Source organism: Rattus rattus, chromosome 5, assembly GCF_011064425.1.
Source record: "Rattus rattus isolate New Zealand chromosome 5, Rrattus_CSIRO_v1, whole genome shotgun sequence".
Classification (NCBI taxonomy): Eukaryota; Metazoa; Chordata; class Mammalia; order Rodentia; family Muridae; genus Rattus; species Rattus rattus.
The window spans coordinates 61,255,676-61,279,411 of record NC_046158.1 but is presented as its reverse complement, the minus strand read 5'-3'; the positions used below and the strand labels follow the sequence as shown (position 1 = coordinate 61,279,411).

At 42.5% G+C, this 23,736-nt stretch overlaps 1 protein-coding gene across 2 annotated transcripts in view; it reads right to left on the bottom strand.

The window, feature by feature from the left end:
* The window catches only part of Itgav (integrin subunit alpha V), a 75,621-nt gene that overhangs the window by 5,590 nt on the left and 46,295 nt on the right, over positions 1 to 23,736 (bottom strand). For both annotated transcript variants that reach the window (XM_032903573.1, XM_032903574.1), the window contains exons 15-26: positions 21,566 to 21,673; positions 19,758 to 19,816; positions 17,332 to 17,486; positions 14,619 to 14,756; positions 11,975 to 12,042; positions 11,196 to 11,343; positions 10,594 to 10,686; positions 8,068 to 8,147; positions 7,365 to 7,445; positions 6,868 to 6,973; positions 6,183 to 6,341; positions 4,997 to 5,095 (exon numbers count right to left, since the gene is read on the bottom strand). In XM_032903573.1, the coding sequence (XP_032759464.1) occupies positions 4,997 to 5,095; positions 6,183 to 6,341; positions 6,868 to 6,973; positions 7,365 to 7,445; positions 8,068 to 8,147; positions 10,594 to 10,686; positions 11,196 to 11,343; positions 11,975 to 12,042; positions 14,619 to 14,756; positions 17,332 to 17,486; positions 19,758 to 19,816; positions 21,566 to 21,673 (1,294 nt within the window). The remainder of the gene's footprint in view (positions 1 to 4,996; positions 5,096 to 6,182; positions 6,342 to 6,867; positions 6,974 to 7,364; positions 7,446 to 8,067; positions 8,148 to 10,593; positions 10,687 to 11,195; positions 11,344 to 11,974; positions 12,043 to 14,618; positions 14,757 to 17,331; positions 17,487 to 19,757; positions 19,817 to 21,565; positions 21,674 to 23,736) is intronic.

Genomic DNA, 23,736 nt, shown 5'->3' with positions numbered 1-23,736 from the left:
TGTAATATTGAAAAATTCACTTTTTATGAAAACAACCAAACATTCTCCGGGCAAACCCTGAACACGGTCATTGTAAGACGCTGGATCACAGTAACTCTGTAGAAGAGCAAAGAAAGCAGTGACTCTTTAATTATTATTCTGCGTGAGACCTGTGGAAAGAAAATCACACGCTGGTGACACCTGCCAAAATTAGTGTTTTCCTCAGGAACTTGAAGATTGGCAGCTAAGGGAAACAAATAGCCGCCACCACCATGTGCTGGCCACATCCCTCCATGTGCTGGCCACATCCCTCCATGTGCTGGCCACATCCCTCCATGTGCTGATCGCATCCCCCCATGTGCTGGTCACACCCCTCCATGTGCTGGTCACATCCCCCCATGTGCTGGTCACACTGCACCACACCACATGCGTGCCCTTCAGAGCATGCTGTCCAGTTAACGGCACCAGCAGCCGAGGAACAGGAAGAGAAGTGAGCTTCCTCCACCTGATAAAGGACATCCTTGAAAGAAGCACAACTCGCTGTACACTCAACAGAAGACCACAAACAAGGAGAGGGGTCTGGACACGCTGCTTCTCGTCAACTGCACAGGCCAAGCCAGTGTGGTTCAGCAGCACACTGACAATAAACAATAAAGCCACGCCATCTCTCAGATGAAAAGATCTCATGTATTAAAAACCAACCCAAAACAACAACAACCACCAAGCAAGCTACTCTAAAACTAATAAAACCTAATCAACAAGTACAGACACAATGACAAAGCACAGATCCTGCAGGGTGTACAAGTTCAACATACAACTATGACTTGTCGATTGTACACTAGTAACAACAGCAGAAAGAAAAACATCAAAACGAGAATAACTAGTGCAAAACTAAGACACTGAAAACTAAAAGCTTTTTGTGAAAACCCTGAAAGGAACTGAAATATTATTGAAAGGAGCCAAAGAGAACCTAACTAGATAGCCTGTGTTCTGGGACGCAAGAGTTCTCCAATCAGGGTTGGACCCACTGGGATGAGGGTGGCCCTAAGAAGTATACACACTGAACCTAAAGTTCATAAGGAGTTGCTCGTGATGCCAAACATCAAAAATAAGCTTAAAAGGGAAGAAACTAAGCCAGCCACAGTGATGCAAGCTTGTAGTCCCAGTGCTCACGAAGCTGAGGCAGGAAGATTCAACCTGAGCTGCAGTGAGATTGGTCTATGTTTGAAAGAAAAAAGAAACAAAGGAAGGAAGGAAGGAAGGAAGGAAGGAAGGAAGGAAGGATTTTAAAACTTGCCGCAGTAATAAAAACAATTTTTTATCATCATTAAGGATGCACATTTAAATCAGTGGCATAGAATTACACAAGAAGTAGAGGGTGGATCAGTCAGTAACGCACCTGCTAGGCAAGTGTAAGGAGCTGAGCTCTGGTTCTCAGCACCCACAGAATGAAAGCAAGGCCTAGAGACACACGCCAGTTATCCTACAGCTAGGAAGGAAGAAACAGGAGGATCCTTGGGTCTTGCTAGCCAGCTAGTCTTGCCAATCAGTGAGCTCCAGGTTCAGTGAGAGACCTTGTTTCTACAGCATGCACTAGGAGGAAAACTTCAGTCTGAAGAAGTTAACTAGACACAAGGAAGCTGCGAATTGATTTACTGCAAGATCCAGCTATACCACTCTTAGGCACATAGCCAAAGGGCTCCACGTCATACTACAGAGATCCTTGCTCATCCATGTCTGTTGCCACCCTCTTTATAATAGCCAGAAATTGGGAAAGAGGCTACACATCTATCAACTGCTGAATGGATAAGGAATTACATAAGGGAATATAATTCAGCTGTTAAAAAGATAAAATTTTGAAACAACGGTAAATGAATAGAGCTAGAAAAATAAAATCATCCTAAGTGAGGTAATTCAGACCCAAAAGTCATGGTATGGGCCAAAAGTCATGGTATGGGGCCTGGAGAGATGGCTCAGCGGTTAAGAGCACTGACTGCTCTTCCAAAGGTCCTGAGTTTAATTCCTAGCAACCACGTGGTGGTTCACAACCATCTATAATGAGATCTGATGTCCTCTTCTGATTTATTTGAAGACAGTGACAGTGTACTCAAATAAATAAATATAAATAAATAAATACATCTTTAAAAAAAGGGGGTGGTTGGAGATTTAGCTCAGTGGTAGAGAGCTTGCCTAGCAAACGCAAGGCCCTGGGTTCGGTCCCCAGCTCTGAAAAAAAAGAAAAAAAGAAAAAAAGAAAAGATATGGTACCTGCTTTTACTAAGTCAAACCAAGTTAGCCAATGACAGATTTCAGAAGAGACTCATTTTATATCTCACCCAATGTGGGTAATCAAGAGAGGAAACCAAAAAGACCAGTAATGTATGCCCCCTCCTCTATCCCCATTGATTGAGACAGCCTTTCTCTGTATAAACATGGCTGTCCTGGAACTCACTCTGTAGACCAGGCTGGCCTTGAACTCAGGGAAACACCTACCTCTACTTCTGCTGAGATTAAAGGCATGCAGCACCACTGTCTGCTCATACTTTCTCTTATATGTGGATGCTAGTTTTCAAAATGTGTGCTACAATCTGAATAACCACAGAGGTTAAGTACCTAGTAAGGTATGGGGGCAGGGAGAGAGGGAGACGATCTCTCGGACAAGCAGACATAGCATGTAGCGTTATGGAGAGCTCAAGGGAAAACTAGACTAGGAGACGGGGGAGTGGGTAAAGCAGGGAACATCAGGAACTAGACAGCACTGGGAAACCTATATGGAAACCTATTACTGTAGAAGCCTCCTGAAAGGAATTTAATGGAGTCACCACGTAATGGGGAGAGAAGGCTCCAGCTAGACCACCATAAATCTCCACTGCTGGAGATAGGTCACATCTTCCTTTGTTGCTGCACAAAGGAGCCCCATGGACATCCCCCAACATACAGGCTACTGGTTGTTCTCCACAACCTAATGGTAGAGTCCTAATACAGAGGACACAACTTACTTATGTCATCTACGGTGGAAAAGTCCAGCTGGTGCCTAACTAGAAGTTCCACCCCTACCTGACTGACCTTCGTGGGACTGAAAAGGTACCCTGCATGCTGCTGGCGGAGAAATGTGATCATCAGTATCATCCAGCTACAAACCTGTGCCCTACCACAGTGACCAGTCAACAAGATAGTCTGGGGCAATAGAGGCACCAATGTTATGTGAGTAACCAACGGTTTGTTTTGTTTTTTTTTAATGAGATTTAAGGCCCACTCCATAAGATGGAACCCACTTATGTAATTGACACTACAATGGTGGCCAAGAACCTGAGATTAGATAAGATAGGTCATGGGACAAGGGGAAAACTTAGTACTATTATTCTTTTAAAAGAATAAAAGACTAGGGGGCTGGAGAGATGGCTCAGTGGTTAAGAGCACTGACTGCTCTTCCAGAGGTCCTGAGTTCAATTCCCAGCAACCACACGGTGGCTCATGACCACCCGTAATGAGATCTGATGCCTTTTTCTGGTGTCTGAAGACAGAGACAGTGTGCTTATATATAATAAATACATCTTTAAAAAAAAAGAATAAAAGATTAAATAATAAGAGAATAATAAAAGAATAAAACGACTCCTAATAACATACTATTATGGCCATAAATCAGTGACTGTTTTTTAATGAATATTTTCTTTTTAGTTATGTGTACCTGTGTAGGAGTGTGTGAACATGAATGAAAATGTCCTCTGAAACCAGAAGTGTTGGTCCCTCAGGAGCTGTGGTTGCAGGCTGTGAGCTGTCTGCTGTGGGTGCTGGGAACCAAACTCAGGTCCTCTACAAGAGCAGCTGCTGCTCTTCACCACTGAGCCACTCTCCAGATGCCCTTGATTCTTCTCAGTCAACTCAGAAATTCCTGTGGTGACCTGCCAGTGACCTACACATCAAAGAACCCCTACGGGTTCTGTGGTAAATAGACACTGGAGGAGATAAAGGCATGAAGTCAGAGGCCAAGGTTGGTAACAGTCAACAGAAAGTGGTGTGGGCCACGTGAAGGAACAGAGTTGGCACAGATGGGTTAGAATGAGGAGGCGTTTGACAAAGTAGATGGGGATGGAATTTACTGAAACGCAGGATGTAGGAGTTGAGACACAGACAGGAAGAATTTCTACGGAGAATGGGGTTTGTAGTCACTACATGTGGATCAGTGTGGAAGGACAAACGCTGGGAAAACTCCATGATGTACTTTCAGATTTGATATTTTCTGACAGACACTTAAGAGAAATTCTAACCCACAGTTAAGGAGCCTGACGGTCAGTGTAGGGGATGAAAATCCAAACACAGAGACTGAAGAGCATAGGGGCGGCAGATGGAGAACCAGGAGAGAATAACGCCCTGATGTGGTGAAGAAAATTCAGTATTTGAACAATGAGCCTTTGACCACAGGACTCAGTTATATAAAAACAGTGGGTGTGGGCTGGGAAGATGGCTTCTTCGCATGTAAAGGTTCTCGCTGTCAAGCTTGAAGACCAACGTGTTAGAAGCAAAGAAGTCACTCCCACAGGTTTGCAGACACACCACAACATGTATGTGCCACGGACAAAGAAAAATGAGAGCGTAATTAAATAAACGAAGGGCTTTAACAAACAGTGGCTGCTAACCATGCATTTCTATCAAACAGTACAGACACTAAACAGCCCTGACATGACTGAAGTTTCATCACTGGACTAACTATTCCCTTCATATGTTTTCATCACTGGGCCTCCGGGTTTCTCCTGGAAAATGCCATTGATGCGTCAAAGAGAAAGGTGAGATCAAAGACGCCCAGCTGGAAGAGCGGCCGAGGCAGGCAGAATACAAAATGCTTTTACTAAACAGTATATGGAATGGGTCAGATGAGAAGTGTCATGGGTGTAACTAGGACGACGATCAAGGGGACCGAAGATCTTGTAGGCAGTGCTGCTGAGACGCTGTTTGTCAAGTGTCCCGGAACCGTGTATTTTTAGGTGCTTGTTCTCCGTGCGCCTGAGGTGGCACTTACCAAAGTGTGAACATCTCCCTCACTGGGGCTGAGATCCCGCCTGGTGATGAGATGATTTCTTCCTCCTTGCTCAGCTGCTGTGTCATTCTTCTCAGGCGTCTGTAAAGACGACACATGGACTGCACTACAAAACGGTGGTTAAATGATGACAGAAAAACACCTTACGCTGACACTTGGGCATTGACACTTAGATATGATTGGCATATAATCTATGACAATGTGGTATGACAGATAATTTACCACTCTGCGTTAGTGAACAGGAAAGACAGAAAATAAAAGATCGACAGCGTTAGTTACATACAAATGTTAGCTTTCCCTAACCATTGCGTCTCCTGGCATCCCTGGCGGGAAACTGATACCAATGCTGAAAGAGCTGAAATTCTACAGCACATCTATGATGAGAGTCCGTTAGGAGGCTTGCGTCTGATTTGTTCTGGAATTTAGACTACGCAGTCCAGACCGGCCTTGAACACAAAATGTAATCCCAGATAACATCAAACTTACGGGATTACGGGCATGTGCCATCAAGCCTGGCTTATTTTTATAACTTTCCTTAGACTGTATGTGATGCAATTTTTTTTTGTTTTGTTGGGCTTTTGAGACAGGTTCTCATTGTGCAGCCTTGGCTGTCCTGTAACTTGTAGACCAGGTTGGCCTCAAATTCAGAGATCTGCCTGCCTCTGCCTTCTTAATGCTGGGATTAAAGGCATGTGCCATCATTTGCCCAGTCTGATGTAATAGTTTTAGGTAAATATATATTCTAGGACAAAGATCACTATCACCAAAAATATATAAAGTCCTATAAAATGACACTTCCCTAGACTCTGTAAATCAAGTCATAAGTAAAATAGCCTATCTTATTCTTCTATAAACAGAAGTTTCAACAATAAAATAGCCTTAAATACAGCATTACACATTTGATAAACTGATATTACTATGGCCCATGGTCAAGAACATCTCCTGAGATTTACTGAACATTCATAAACATAAGGTTTGCAAGGATTTCACAGTCACTTTTTACCTATTCCATAAATAGGCTAATTTTTAGTGTTCTGGTCGTGAACTAAAATCCTTTTCGCAGAGTTCACACATCGAATTAGCTGTTTTTATTTTATATTTCATGTATCCATTGAGAAAGAAAGAAAATAAAAGTTAAGATAATAAAAAGCTACTTAGGGCTGACTACCTTAATTCTCAGAGGGTTGATCTCTGTGTCGGCAGTACAGTTCATCGGCCCATCAATGTCGTAATGGAGAATGTACAGCAAAGTATTGTTGTTGTATTTGTAAGGCCACTGGAGGTTCAGGATTGCCTTGCTGAATGAACTTGGACCATTGTTTCTCAACTAATAAGGAAAAGAAAACGTAAGCGCTTTGGACCCAATAATTAGTTGTACAATCCTTCCACAATGCTGGCACTAGAAATGCTATCACAAACGGGATCTGTCTAACAGCAGCAGTTGCTGTTGATAGATTTCAAACATGACCATTGTGCACACGGGTCAAACCTGCTTATCTCTCAAGAGACAGATCTACCAGGAAGCAAACGTCGAGAAGACTGCTAAAGAGTTACTGAATGCTGACTCAATAGCCTTCGTACAGACGACGAAACTTTGCCGAATTACAGCCACTTCCAATTGTTAGTCAGAACTTCAGAAAGTCACGGGGCACACACATTTGTTTACTCAGAGTTGATTTTGCGTTCCTTAAACTAGCTATTTGTCTATAAAAAAGAACTTACAAGTAGGATTTCTGGCACATGTTTACGTTATGCAACCGCCAAGTAAAGCTTATATAGGGTTGGTTTTAAAGGTTAGCCGCTTTCTCCATGGCCCCTTCAGTAGCTGTCTATTAGGTCCCAGGACTGCAAACCTCATAGATGTGCTGAACAACAGGCCCAACATCTTCTTCAGTCTCAGGGGTTTCCTTGTACTCCCAGTTTGGAATTGGAAGAAAGATATGATCTGGGCTTGAGACTCTAAACAAAGAAAACCTACCGTGAATATCACACAGTGCAGTCAGTTCATTTTCCCAAATATTCTAACATCAGAGGTAATTTTAAAAAGCCCAAAGGGGAAGCTTACGAATGAACTTATGCATGAAAAGCCACTGTTGTTAAACCAGCACGCGACAGCCGAACCAGTGAGCAATCGCTGTAGAGGTTCAATCAACGTACATAAGATGGCTGTTACCATGCCTTTCCAACGACCGCCAGAAAGATAACCTGGGACTCTGAAGCACACTTATCTCTCCACAGGCCACTGCCTTGGGAAAGCAGCCCTAAGGCGGGGTGGCTGCCTGCAGAAAGTCAGAGTCCAGCATTTCAGAAGCAACAACAACGAGATATTCAGCTTGAGGTTCACACTTACCCTCTTATCTCAACGGCAGCCAAAACGGCAAGGTCAACCTTGTAAGACACGACTGGGCTGACATTGTCAAAAGAATTAGAGCTGAAAAGTGAAGAAGAAAAAGAAAGAAACAGGCTCAGGACTGAACTGGGCACATTTATCATCAAAGCCATGAAAGGGGAAACTCGGGGGAACTAGAACTAAACAACTGAAGCAGAATAGAAACTGAAGCCCCACCGATCAACCAATTATTTTAATTTCCATTAATTCGACTGAAGCCATACTGATCGATTAATTAATTCAAAGATGAAGAAAAGCTTTATTTCCCAAATTTGTTTTATAAACTCAAATTGACAATAACATCATTTGTAAAACTGATTTAAGAAGTCTATAGTGCAGGGATGGAGAGGTGGCTCAGCCCAGCGCTTAACAGCACTGCTGTTCCTCTACAGGACAGGGGTTCCATTCCCAGCACCCACATGGCGGTTACACACGGCCACTCCCAACTGTCTATAGTTCCTGTTCTAGAGGCTCCGTTACCTTCACACAGATATGCATGCAGGCGAAACGCCAACGCACATAAACAAACAAACAAGCAAACAAACAAATAAAAAAAATCCGATAATGCAGTACCGAACCTGCATTATTCCATCTTTAAAGGGTGGTATGTGATATATTTATAAGAAAAAAATGGTTACTTTATCCTGATGCCGTGTTTTCATACCTTTGGATTTTCAAGTCAAACTTCACAGACGTATCCATCTCTGATTGCTGGTGCACGCTGAAACGAAGGCCAGCAAGCAGCTAAGAGGGGAAGAGGTAACAATGGTGGTCAGTGTCTTCTTTAAATCAGAAACGTCAAATCTGGCATCCAAATAAAGGAGTGGGCTCTAAAGTATACTTTCATGAGTTTATTGTAAAGCTGAACAAAAATGATGACATCTGGTTTTCCACTGAGGTCATAATGGAGGCTATTGAACAACTGTTAACTATAGGCATACCTGCCTACGATTAACTGTCTTTCTAACAGTTATAACGTCTGCTGTTCCAATGAAGGCACTGCACAGTTGAGCAGATGACAATATAGGGGGCTGACAACTGACCTGAGCTAGGAAGCCAGACAGGAAACGCTGGAGGCTTTTTTCCTTTTTTTTTTTTAAAGGTTTATTTATTTCTATGCGTACACTGTAGCTGTCATCAGACACACAAGAAGAGCTGTGACCACACACATCAGAGCCCATTACAGATGGTTGTGAGCTACCATGTGGTTGCTGAGAATTGAACTCAGGAACTCAACCCCACACCGGATGGGTTTTAGGAGTACAGAGTTAAAGGAGTCAGACAGGAAGCAGAATCTTCCTCTCACACTGCTCTCAGTCCCCTTCCCTTGGGACAACCTAAGCCCCAAGACAGAAAACTGATTGACTTTAAAGAAAACAACCGGGGTTGGGGATTTAGCTCAGGGGTTGGGGATTTAGCTCAGTGGTAGAGCACTTGTCTAGTTAAAGAAAGAAAGAAAGAAAGAAAGAAAGAAAGAAAGAAAGAAAGAAAGAAAGAAAGAGAGAGAGAGAGAGAGAGAGAGAGAGAGAAAGAAAGAAAGGAAGGAGGAAGGAAGGAAGGAAAGAAGGAGAAGGAGAAAGAAGGAAGAAGGAAGGAAGAAAGAAAGAAAGAAAGAAAGAAAGAAAGAAAGAAAGAAAGAAAGAAAGAAAGAAAGCAAGCAAGCAAGCAAACAAAATGCATGTATAAGATAGCAGTTCACAAAACTGCGGGTAAAAAAAGACACCTCTGTGGCGCTCACTGCACTCCCATTACAAAGTCTGGAGTTGGCCACTTAGAAACGCCAGGAACTGCCAGACATGGAAACACACAACTTTAGTCCAGAGGCCAGCAGATCTCTGAGTTGGCGACCAGCCTGGTCTACAAAGCAAGTTCCAGGACAGTCAAGGCCTCACAGAAAAACACAGAAAAACGCTGTCTTGAAAAAGCAAAAGAAAGAAAGAAAAAGGAAAAGGAGGAAAACCAGGAACTAAAGGAGCCATACACTAGAGAACCAGAGAATGAGAAAACAAAAAGCTGCTCTTTAGGAAATGTCTGTCCAGGATAACAGCTGCCCGTGGATGAACAGTTAAAGGAGCATGCAGTGTTTACACCATGGCAACAATGTGCACATAACTGACATCGGTGTGCCACGCCATGATCTACTTGTAAATCGTCACACGTACAGCCATGTTTTCCTGAACATTGGTATAACAATACTGTTTCTGAAAGGGCATTGGGAAGAGCCTCCTTGGGAGCATGGCCTGATGCTCTAAAGCTCTGTGCTCACCATCAGAAGGGGAGCCTGATCCAACTAAGGTCCCTATGAAATAAGACTTCAGCTTAATAAAATAGCACCAGCTTATTTAAGGGTGACAGGCCTTTGTGTTTGTCAGCGTGGCTTTTAAGGTTCCACACACACCCTGGCTCAAAACACTAAAATTAGCATCTTAGCCCTCAGTTTAAATCGTGTTTTTGTCTATTGACTGCTTACTATTTAAGGCACCGTGAAGAGAAATTTTTGGAAGCTCATACAGCTCCACTTATAATTTTAGTATCCTAGTTAAAACAAACAGTTCTATTAATAATTAAACTCTAAGTCTAAACTAATTCAATGATACTATTTTGAGGGCAAATGAAATAAATGGCTCAGTGGGTAAAGACACTTGTTACCTGACCTGGTGACCTGAGTTCAGTTCCCAGGTCGTACACAGTGGAAGGAGAGACTCAACTTCCAAGAGTTGTCCTCTGACCTCCCCCTAGCATGTGGTCACCTACATGCATGCATATGTAGGCATAATGCGCACACACACACATACACGCATACACATACAAAGTAAATAAAAAATTAAAATTTTTAAATAAAAATATATAAACTAAAATAAAGATGTGACGTAGATCGCCGTGGTGATACGCAGCAGCCTTGTAATGCAGCGCTTAGGGGACAATGGCAGGAAGAACTTGAGTTTGCGGCCATGCTGAGCTTACATAGCAAGACCCTATCTTAAAAACACAAGCAAACAAAACAGGGCTGAGAATGTGACCCAGCGGCAGGGCATTTTCCAAGCGTGTGCAAGGTCCTGGCACACAAAAACAAACAGCAGTAACAAAGGAAAACCCAACTTGGTTTGAAGTTACTCTAAAAAACCTAGAGGGGGGAAAACCCACAGTCTTCTGTTTACAGAGAGAAACATCCGGAATTAAAATGCCTTACTTGGGTTCCAGCCTTCATCGGGTTCCCAAGGTCACACACCACCTGCCGGGTTTGGTTTTCCGTCTTAAATGCACAGGACAGTCTTGCTAAGGCCTTTGATAGACAAAAAAGAAAACAAGAGAGGAGTGGGGTTAGGATGCAAAAAGAAATCAGAAGTAGCCAAAAAGCGGAAACTACAAAGTCCCGACCCAGTATCCTGGAGGTATTTAAATTCCTCTTTTCATGAAGCAAATAAATCTATTTGAGTAATACAGAAAGAAGTCAGAGCTGTGGACCACGGCTGCATGCAAATGTGAAAGCGTTGGGAGGACTTGGATTCTGGTCACAGTGCATCTGGCTAGCAATGTGATGGGCAGGCTTAGGGACGATATCTAGCTGACCTCATTTTTCAGATGCTTGCCTGGCAAACCTAATAACTCCACAATGATACATTATGCAAAGCACGAGGCCTGAGAGGAATTATGTAAGATAGTCACTATATTGTCTAGCACTTTAGTCTCAGAATGGCTAAGCTTGGGCTTACTAAATACGGACCACCTCGTGAATGTGAACAAGGGCAGCAAGTGTGCCGAGGTTTTCAAAGAGACAGCTAGCTTGCTTACCTCGTTGTTCCGGACAACCCCGATGAAGTCAGCCTGCGGTGGGATAGAAACGATGAGCTCAGCTTCATAGGCGCCTTCTCCTTGATTCTGCGCCTTCACGGTCAGGGTCAGAGGGTTGTCATCCCCAATATAGATCTTCTTTTGATCACTGGAAGTTAATTCAAATCCAACAGTGAAAAGAGACTCCGTGGGGAGGGAGCGCGTGACTGTTCACAGAAGCTGAAGACAAGTCACGTGGTTGACAGCCTTCCCTGCCTCGGGATGGGTCAAGGCTTCTCAGCAGCTCAACAGAAAACAGAACATAGCACACTGGGTGAAAGTCCACTGCTCCACACTGTGTGACTGGACGGTGGTGGCCGTCACAGATCACGCCTGTGTACACATGCCACCAAAGTCACGTTGTATCTGTGCATGTACTTTTAATCCTTGATTGCCTTGCTAAAAAGATGGATTGTTCTTTTGTCCTAATGCTTACAGCAGTCTTATCAAGTGGTAAGGACATTCCTCAGTTCAGAGCTTGTCCACAATGAAGTGCAGCACAGCAGTTAGTAGGACTCATGGACCACTCATGGTCCTAACCTGCCAAGTCCGGCCCTAGTGAGAACACTGTATTAATACAGTGAAATACCACTGTATAGCTTGCTTTATTGTGAAGAAAATCGGGAATTCTCCTTTCCGTAAGTAATTCTCCTTATAAACATCAGCATTTTGAGTAGAGAAGTGTGCTTTTCCATTTAAATCTCTTATTTTTTATATTTACAGTTTATAGCAGAACTTACCTATCTACAGAAACTTCCAGTTTAGGTTTACAGACATTGTCTTCACCACAGTCGAGCAAAATGTGAGCCTAAAAAGAAAACATTTCATTGTTTTCTACATGGATCCTAGAAACCCATCTTTAAACATGTCAATGGAGGTAATCAAGGATAAGGGAAAAAAGAGGACGAAGTGTAATTATTTAGAATTCTGTATTTCTCAAATTAGCTGTCAGCATTTTAGAATGAAGTCTCGTACAAGGAATGAGGGGTCCTTTCAAATGTGCTCCTGGCTAACAGGTACAAGCAGTGACAAGGTGAACATTGTCCTCTGCTGCTGTCACAGAAACTGGCTGCAAATATTAGGTAGGAAGAAAAAAGTCAAAATAAGTTCAGCATGTACTACTAAACACTGGGGAAAAAAACTTTAAAAAAAGACAAAAGACAAAACAAAACAAAAAAAAACAATCAACAAAATTAACTAATGAATGAATCAATCAATAAATTAATTAAACCAGAAGAAAAAAGCAAAAACTCAAACTTGCTTTTTCTGGCTCTGGCCAAGGAAATGTGCCATGAAGAACATGTGGGAAAATCCTCAAAAGAGAAACAATACAAGAAAAGACATGTTGGTAGGACACACAGAAGGAACAAACACATGAGGAGAAAAAGGGAAATAAAGGCAAGGTCATTCTTGGTTTATTTGTTGCTATTTTTAGTGAGTGCTTATCTCAAAAACCAATAGTAACAATAATGATGAATATTTCTAAAGTAATTCTAAAACTATAAAGAAAAAATTGTCATAGCCCATACATCAAAACCCATACTATAAGGCATGGGTAAAAAGTTATTTCTAAAGCAAGTACCACATTGAAGTACAGATACTAAGAAGCTCAGATATAAAATTAACCATTGGTACAACATCCAACCACCCCGATAATAACTCTGAATGCAGAACTATGCTCACAAGCCCTTTCCTAGTGCATAGTAAAAAAATGGCAGACACATTATCAAGGCACAAAACAAAGTATGTTTGTTAAAATATATAGACTACATGTAAACTTTTAAAAATATTTCAATCTGTCTTCTATGTTGTCATATAGAAAAAACACTGTTCATGAGATCTTAGAAAGGAAGTCAAAAAAGAACTGACAACCAAGATTATGCTAATGAGGGCTGGTGAGATGACTCAGCGGTTAAGAGCACTGACTGCTCTTCCAGAGGTCCTGAGTTCAAATCCTAGCAACCACATGGTGGCTCAGAGCCATCTGTAATGGGATCTGATGCCCTCTTCTGGTGTCTGAAGACAGCTACAGTGCACTCACATAAAATAAATTGACAGTGTGTGCAAAACCTACCAATTGCAGCTTCTTCCTCCCAGATGTTTACCTACTGAGACTCCTCACCTACAAGACCACCTACAAGATTAGCTAATCCCTGCCACCAACCCCATGATGTACATAAGAAACACTCTGAGGTTCCCAGATGCTGTGTGATATTGGTACTACTCCATCAGGGTGCACATAACTCCTTGAGCCCCGCTTTTCAGTACATGTATGTCTTTCATCCCCTCACTGTTCCCAGTCAGGTTTCTAGGTCCACAGAGCTGGACTTGGTAATTACTTATATGTGATATATACATAAAACTATATATATATATACATATGGTCCCAAAACTCAGAATACCCAAGATACAATTCACAGACCACAGAAGCTCAAGAAAAAGTAAGACCTTCTTCAAGCCTTCTTAGTAGGGGGAACAAAAATACTCACAGGAGGAAATACAAAGTGTGGAGCAGAAACTCCATGGAAAGGCCATGCAGAAACTGCCCTACTTGGGGAATCCATCCCATATGACGGACAACAAACCCAGACAATATTGTGGATGCCAAGAAGTGCATGCTGACAGGAGCCTGATATAAGGGATCTGCTGAGAGGCTCTGCCAGAGCCTGACAAATACTGAGGTGGATGCTCTCAGCCAACCATTGGACTGAGAATGGGGACCCAATGGAGGAGTTAGAGAAAGAACTGAAGGAGTTGAAGGGGTTTGCAACACCAAAGGAAGAACAACAATATCGAACAATCAGGTCCCCCAGAGCTCGGAGGGATGAAACCATATTCCAAAAGAACACAGAAATGGACCTATGGCTCCATCCACATATGTAGCAGAGGATGGCCTTGTCAGGTATCAATGGGAGGAGAGAACCTTGGTCCTGTCAAGGCTCGATGTACTAATGTAGGGGAATGTCAGGGCAGGGAAATGGGAGGGAGTGGGTGGGTGGGTGAGGGAGCACCCTCATAGAAACAGGAGGTGGGGGAATAGCGGGTTTCTGGAGGGAAAAACCAGGAAATGGGATAACATTTAAAATGTAAAAAAAAAAAAATTCAATTAAAATCATCATGTCAATTAAAAACCTGCATGTAAATAGAGTGGTCTTTTGTTGCTTTCCTTATTTTATTATTGTCTGTATCAGTGCGTATAACTATTGAACAGGTTTAAAGATCTCAGACCTAATGTTCTGATTATTTCCCCCTCTGATTTCTTTAATTAAACATCTAACAACACTGCAAAAATAATAATCCGTTATGATACTTAAGAACACAAACTGTAAAGCCCTCACAAAAGATCAAAGGACGAGGTAAGAAATAACTTGGGGAGCGCGTTACCTGCCTACTGACGTTGGCCGGAGTGAACTGGTTCAGAATGGGCTGCAAGCCTGTGGCGTCAGCAGCCGTTCTCTGGTCCAGCCGATACTCCATAAAAATAGTGATGGGAGTGAGCTTGTCTCTAAACTCAGATTCATCCTGAAACAAAAGGGCTTCCGGTCAAAGGTGATGTCATCCTAAACTTTGGAGAAATCCACAACGGGGGGTGGGGGGGACCACAAAAGCAGCTGAATTCATCACAGAACTTCAATTCTAACATCTGAAAAACTGTGTTAACTGGAGTAAGCATATAGTAAACTCATATGGTTGTTCAGTAAGAACTATTCATCAGGTTTAGTTTTATAATGTAACATTTGACTCACCAAAACCAAAACCTATGAAGTGTGTTAATTGTGAACCAAAATATTCTGAAGAAACCCATGTATTTAAGAGTCTGCTAAGAGCTGGGCTCTGCCAATTACGCAAGAATGTAATACTTCAGATAATGAGCCGGAGTTGATATAGAATATTACTAGTCCTTGTTAATAACCCTTAGCTATAAATCTCTGCCATGGCTAGCTGAAACTATTGAAATCCATCAGAAAACCCGGTGGATCTCTCACCTCCCGCAACCAAAGGATGAGATAGAGATCTGAATCCTGTAGACGTTGAAGATGGCATCTGAACCTTGCAGAAGAGATTCCACTGCCTTTTTTAGCCCACCTACTCGATAGCCCACCAACCTCTCTTTGCCCTGTGTCTGTAAAAACACACACAACACGGCCTAGAGTCTGTGCTTCAGAGAAGGCTTCCACCCACGGTCAGTCACATTCCCTGAATAAATTCTTTCCTTATCTTCCTTAAAGTGAGGCTGTTATTGTATGGCAATGTGGTAAAATGAACACTCAGGCAGCTACCCAACACAGTAATCGGATCAATATTAATGTGGCTTTAAGTTGCCCAACCTCCTCTGCTTTCAACCTTTGCTTCCTTCTCAGGGTAAGGGCTGCTGAAATTTCAGTTCGCCTGCTCCCGCCTGCTCTGTTGACATCGCTGTTTCTCAGGCTTGTCTAGAAATCTCTTGTGGTCACTTTTCCTGATGACTGGACGCCCAACTTGACGGTGCCACATTTTATAGGGATCTAACAGTGCACGTGTCACTGAACAGTATGTCCCTCACTTTTGGTTTTTGTTTCTCTTTTGGATAACTGCAGATAATCTCATACATAGCCTCTGATATCAATAGCTTCTCGTTTTTTAAAGTACTATACATAATCACATATGAGCAATGCAGTGAGCTTGGCTTTCTGTATCGTCTTATGACAGGTGCATTATGTATGTCTAGGAATAATGGGTTTTATCTAAGTTGTCCTATATATTGGTTAATTAAGACATTTTATAATTTAGGTCTAAATTTTATCTATCCTCGCGTCCCTTTTTATTTCAAATTTTATGTAGATGCTTGTTCATTTTTTAAAATTTGTCAGACATGTCATGTAAATTAAATAGCATTTAAAGTACACATACATTTTCCCTATATTCTACCCCTATGATAGTCCATTGTAATTATCAAAATAATTTGATTTAAATGATTCTCCATTATAATTGCTTTTACCTAAAATTGCATTGTCTGTCTTTTTCCAATCAACTTTACTTACTTCTCCTATTACTGATTGCTAACGTGGTTTGGATGTTAAGTATCCACCACAAGTTTACGTTACGTGGTTAAGGCTTGGTAAAACTGGGCAGTGACAAAAAGTTTTAAGAAAGCCCAGGGGCTGGTGAGATGGCTCAGCGTTTAAGAGCACTCTTCCAGCGGACCTAGATTCAATTCCCAGCATCCAAATGGTAGCTCACAATCATCTGTAACTCCATTTCCAGGAGACCTAATGCCATCTTCTGACCATCACGGGCACCAGGCATAAATATGGTACATAGCCTTATGTGAGGGCAGAACAGCTATACATATAAAAGTAAGCATAATAGATGGTCTTAATATCTGGGATATGTCTTTAAAGAGACAGACAGTAGACAGGTGGACAGACAGACACTCACACAGGGATAGATACCAGGCACACACATGATACACATACATACATACATACATACATACATACATACATACATACATACATACAAGTAAAACAAACACATACAATAAACAAAAAATTCCTGCTTGGACTCAACATCACGTGATTCCCAGACTGAACTACTCCTGTAAAAGGGCCCTGACTCCCTCATGCCCGAGTGCCAGAAACCCTTCAGAGTCCCAGAAGGATCAAACAAGTCTCAGGCTGCAAAAGGCCTCAGTTAAATCTCAATCCCTGGCTGATGTCTACAGTCAAACCCATCCCTGCTTCAGGCTCTACCTCTCGCCTCAAAGTAGGCTCACACAGAGGTTTACAGCTCAGGTTTCAAACTTAGCCACTGGGACTCTGTCGTGGATTGCTTACGTTTTGGACACTGGAGAGTTTTGCAGATTTGAGAGTCCAGCAGTATTTCCAGAAATGGGCTTTTTCACAACTCATTCAGTAACACTGTAGCCTCTTCGAACATCCATCTGACAGGAATAAACTCTACCTTTTGAGATTGGCTTTGACACTAAAAAAGCCCCTTTCCTCACATGTACTTCTCTGAGCTTTTCTTTTTAACTAAACACCAATTTACAGGTAGGAAAATCATATACACGAGAGAGGGTGAAACTACAAGAAAGGATAACTGCAGAGCGTCTCACCCGAAGATAGGCGACCAGCTCCTCACACTGCGTCGGTCCTCCCCTGATAACAGTCATGTCCTTAGAGTGCCCCGGGGACCTGTTATGGAGAAACAGTGCTCGTCGGATGGCTCCCTTCTGCTTGAGTTTATCCAGAAGAAGCTCCACCTGGAAGTCTGTACAAACCAAAGCAAGTATAACCAACACATTCAGTACGCCCCGTCTGTCCTAGCATCTAGTGTCTTTCTGCAGATACTCATTTCTGAAAGCAACTTCTTTCCAAATTCATTTAAATTCCGAAGCGTTATGGTGAGACAGCAACACATTAATTCCAGGAACTAATAATTCACTCACCCCCCCCAAACTGTCATATGCAATTACAAAGACAGTAATGAAACCAAGTTATCAGAGGGGAGATTTTGCTTTTAATTTAAGCTAAGGGAAGGAAGTCCATGGACTAAAATAGAAGTAAATTAAGATTTTTACCACTGAGTGAGGGGAACATGCTGGTGGTAGAGGGCCTGAGTCCCTGGGTTCCATCCCTCTCAGAGCACACACAGGCACAGGCACACCTAGGCACACACAGACACAGGCACAGGCACACACAGGCACACACAGACACAGGCACACACAGGCACAGGCACACACAGGCACAGGCACACACAGGCACAGGCACACACAGGCACAGGCACACACAGGCACAGGCACACACAGACACAGCACACACAGACACAGGCACACACAGACACACACACACACAGGCACACACAGGCACACACAGACACACACACACACATAGGCACACACACAGGCACACACAGGCACAGGCACAGGCACACACAGGCACAGGCACACACAGGCACAGGCACACACAGGCACAGGCACACACAGGCACAGGCACACACAGGCACAGGCACACAGACACAGGCACACACAGACACAGGCACACACAGACACAGGCACACACAGACACAGGCACACACAGGCACAGACACACACACAGGCACACACAGACACAGGCACAGGCACACAGACACAGGCACACACAGGCACAGGAAACACACAGACACAGGCACACACAGGCACAGGCACAACAGACACAGGCACACACACACACACACACACAGGCACAAGCACATACAGGCACACAGGCACACACAGGCACACACAGACACACACACACACTCACAGGCGCTCACACACACTCACAGGCACACACAGACACACACACACAGGCATACATAGGCACACACAGGCACACACAGGCACATACAGACACACTCACACACTCACACACACAGGCACACAGACACACTCACACACTCACAGGCACACACAGGCACACACAGACACACTCACAGGCACACACAGACACACACACACACACACTCTCACAGCTTCTACTCACTAATGCACGTGGCAGGTGTCTTGTCGACTTTGGTAAGTATTGATTAGTGTGCATACATATCATTACACTGAGTATTATGAAAAGTTTTTATCACTCGCAACGGTGTCTCCAAGGAAGCTGCCCTTTAATGTGACAACTGAATATGTCCCTCCTGAAGCATACGGCCAACAAGAATCCTTACGAATCATTTAAAATGAATATGCAGGCAATTGTTGCAATTGCTGCCTTCTAATACTTATTTCTTTAAGCAGCTGCTTAAAAGGAACTTATAGGGCAATTTTTAAAACCTCGAGTCTCTGTATATTTAAGTGTCTGATTTCGAATGCAGGTGTATCATCTTTCTGGTCTCCATAACTACATGGCCTCTCCTCTGCAGCTCCTCAGACAGAGTGAGCTCACCCCACCGCAGACTTAAACAGTCCAAGGGGCATCCCTCTGCTCTCTCACTTCCTTGTGGTCTCTACATAAACCTGGTCTTCCAGGGAGGTCCCGCTTGCCCTCCTCTGCACAGCCACACTGAGAGCAGCTCTGTTAGCATTCTTCTCCAGCCTACCCCTACTCACTAGCAGAAGTCACTATCCATTCAGCTGGCAAACCTTGCTCTCAGGACCACACCAATCATTTCAGCATAGAGGGAATGGTGTTGGCTCCACAGACTAAAAGCAGCAACACAAGCTTTACAACCTTCCCAAGAAAGGGGAAGGCCTTCCTTTGCTCAGTAGAGCACAGATTCATGAACAATGAATGACACCTCCGTCGGACCCCATTTACCTCCCAGTATTAACCATTCAACACGCTGAATGCTGCGTCCTATTTACCAGTCACAATGTCCAGCAACAAAACTACTGCGTCTGAGCTGACCTACGAGCTGCCGAAGAAAGGAATTATATGCAATTATTTGATCTTAAACGTCTTCAGGCACAGGCATGCAGGTTAAAATGATAACAACCACTTGGATAACTGACTGCATCGGGTGCCCTGAAGCATACACATTGTGCCTGTGTACCATTAGCACACTGATCCTGCACGAGATACTCACTGAGTTTCCTCGGAAGTGTCCCTTTGCCATCCGCCTTTAAGCAGAACCTGACATTAAAACTGTAAGAAAAAATGTTTCCAAATGTAAATTCTATAATCTAGTTTAGGTATATCATTTGAAAACTGAGTACCACAAAATCGCACATTTCTAATGTAACTCTCCCTTAGTATCCAGGGTGGTGGGAAATGGGTCTAGCAACCAGCTGCTCACTCCCCGACACCAAAATCAGCCAATCCTGAGGACTCTGATAGAAAATGGTGTTGTGTCTGCAGACAGCTGACATCCTCCAACTTTGTCACCCACCCACAGAATAGTTGTAACACCCAAAGAATAGTTACATCTTCTAAAACAATGTAAATACTATATGACTATCTGCTGCATTGCATTTTTAAGGAATGACAAGAAAAAATTCTGCACATCTCCCGGACAGATGCAATTTTTATTGTGAATTTCTATCCACGGTTCGTTGAATTCACAAATGCAGAGATCAGATGGTAGAGTCTGCATTACGAAAAAAAGTTCATCTTTCTTTATGTTCTAATATTCTTCTAGTATTTCTCTATGTATTAATTGTGTGCTTGTATGTACATGTATGCACACATGTGGGGAGGAGCTCGCCTATGTGTACACACATGGAGGTCAGCAGTCCACTTTGGGTGTCTTTCTCTTATCATTCTCTAGCTGTTGAGACATGGCCTCTTATTCACTGAAATGTGATGCAAAATGTATTTGCCGATCTGTGCCATGATCATTAGAGGAGCCCAAGGGCTCTTCTGTCAAAAGGGGTTGTATCTGCATACACTGTTCTAGGTATCCCATTGGAAGCCTTTTAATGTGGACTACATTAGCCGCACTTACCCAGCACCCACAGGGAAGGTGAGAACAAGTAAGAATGTAAAAATGTCAGGTAGACCCTAAACAGCTTGGTTGCCAGTCAACCAATGAGCTAGTATTACATAGTGCTTTACATAATCCAATGGAGAATAAGAACTGCAAACTTTCAGTGTTTGCAGTAATGATTCAAGAAGGCCAGGAAAATGCCCTTCTCGGACTCATTCCAAATAGAGTTTTCCTATCTACGCGTGGTTCTCATCGTAGCCATAAGTTCTATCTGACTGTTCTGTAAAGGACCATGAATGATGTTCCTCGAGGCAAGCTGCTCTCGTTTCGTTATACGCGACTCAAGACTCTTAGTTAAGTTTTGTAGTTATCTGGACATACATGAAAATTTTAAGTTTTTAAAATAGCATGAATCAATTTAAATAAAAGATAATTATAGTACAGTTAAATGAAAATGCAGCAAAACTCATGGAAATTTCATGTTTAAGATAAAAAACAAATTAAAACACAGAGGACTAACACACTAGGTTTATGAAAAATAGATTCTGTATGTGGGTATGTGTAACAAGCAAAAGACAAAATATTAGAGAAAATAATTTTGTAACATTATTCACATATATGAAGTCTGAGAAAAAAAATCCTTTTATAAACTTAAATTTTCAGAAGGGTCTATTTCTAATTAAAATTAAAATGTTTTGAGGTCTGCTTGCCTTTTTCTTCTTCTTAAATACACTTTTGACCGTACATAATAAATTAAAAACCTTTCTCGTATTAAAGTATAAGCTGTTTCTGAACCCTTCTAGTATCTTCCTTGAAAGTCGACCGTGACATGTAGTCTGTGGCATGGACACAGACTGCACTCACAGAAACGGCCTGGGTTTCTTATTTCAGCCCTGCCAGCTAACTTTGTGTTCCTCGTACAATGACTGAACTATTAATCATCACAACTACTAAACAAAGATCCTTACCAGGAAACCTTGAGAGCTGTCCCAGGCAACGGGCAGATTTTATTGTCTTGATTTAAAATGCTAGGGTACACTTCAAGGCCAGCATTTACGGTGACAACAGGTCTGGCTCTAATTTTAAATGAGAGAAAGAGAGAAATGGGGGAGGGGAGGGGAGAGAGGGGGGAGAGGGAGAAAGGGAGAAAGGGGAGGCAGAGGGGGGAGGAAGGAGAGAGATGGGGGAGAAGGAAGAAGAAAAGGAGAGAAAGGTTATTTAAAAATAGATTAAGTTCTCACTCACTACAGATGCAATTGGTAATAGCAACGGCAATTGTGCTAGCCCAGATGTAAACATAAGATAGTGACTGTCTCATTTTACCCACACTGACCTAATTTAATCCTGCATCTTGGCAATTGTTCAATTCCAGGGAAGTGAGGCAATTGATCAGCCTACCTGAGTTCAGCACAATAAAGCACAACTGTTAGCAGCTCTAGGACATGCAGCTAATTACAGGGAACACAGGGAGGAATGTGTGTACCATAAACCTAGCTGTGCTGACAGGTGTATGTGTAGGAAAGAAGACAGATCCTGCCACACAGACAGAATACCTACAGACCATACTTAAGGCAGGCGTGACTTCTTAATGAGGAGAATATTACAGTGTGGCATAGACATGCTTATTTTCTACTATTTAAATATTTGTTATTATTCTAATTTTGTGCTGTGGAAGATGAGTTGGGGGTGTGCACAGGTGCCTGCAGAAGCCAGAAAAGGACATCAGATCCTATGGAGATGAAGTTATGGTCCAAGATAGATGCTAGAACTAAACTTGGGTCCTCTACAAGAACAGTATACGCTCCTAACTGCATTCTTAACTGCTGGGCCATCTCTCCAACCCATTTTTACCCCTTAAATTTCTTAAATACTTAACTCATGCAAGTGTTTATTAGCAATAATTTTGTAACAATTTATTAATTATATTAATTATTAACAATAATTTAAAAACTAAAACAATAAACTAATATATATCTGAGTATCCCCATATCCTGAAAATCCAAAGTATAAAATACTATGGATTCTCAAACCTACAACATTTTGAGTACCAACAAGATGATCAAAAATGTTTTGGACTCTTTCAAGTTTGGGACTTTTAGACTAGAAACGCTTAATGCTTAACTTGTGAGTCTCTGCAGATACTTGAAAACCTATAAAACTCCCAGATCTGAAGCACTCCTGGTCCCAAGCATTTCAAGTAAGGGATATTCAATTGAGACTAATTTTGCAAAGTTCAGATGCACAAGCCTGTTTTATATTAGAGTACAGTGGGGTCGGGTCAATGAGGCTGCTTCAAATAATAAGTCCTGGAAGTCTGTATGGGCTTTTCTTGTTGGTTTTTTTGTTGTTGTGGTGGTGGTGGTGGTTTGTTTGTTTGTTTATTTGTTTGTTGTGGTTTTCAAGACAGGGTCTCTGTGCAACAACCCTGGCTATCCTAGACTGGCTTTGTACAGCAGGCTGGCCTTGAACTCATAGAGATCTCCCTGCCTCTGCCTCCTAAGTGCTGGGATTAAAGCCGCACCAGGCTGAAGTCTGTAAGTTTATGTTCTCTATGGCTGTGAAGAAGTTGAGGAACCACAGTGCCCTTTACCGCTCCAGTGGTAACTTTCTTGCCAAGTTCAGCCCTAACAATGCAAGAACCTCAACCCATTTAAGAGGTCAGCTGGTGTTCTGAGGCAGAGGAAGTGATGACCCATAGAACAGGGCATGTATACAGCTAAAAAAAAAAAAGAGAGAGAGAGAGAGAATTTATATCATGCTCTAGTTTAAATGAAAGAGTTTCGATGTTCATGACATAACATAAAGGTGGTATACCTTTATGGTGGAAAACACTGGGGCACAAGTACCAACTTAGTTTCACTGCCTCTTCTTCTTATATCCATTTTTGTTCGGGCAGAGGGCCCAAGCTCAGTGCTTTGTGTGCACACGGCCAGCCACTACCCATACATTTCTAGAGTGAAACGCAGGAGAATGTCCTCAAACAAAATTTAAAGGCAACTGAGGAAAAATTCTGTATAGCCTTTAAAAAAACACATTAAAAACTCTAGCTCTCTATCCTTTGAGAGTTTCCTGAACGTAGACTGTGTGCAGCAAACCTTTACGGGAACAAAGCGTCTTGTCACTACGTGAAGAAAATCAA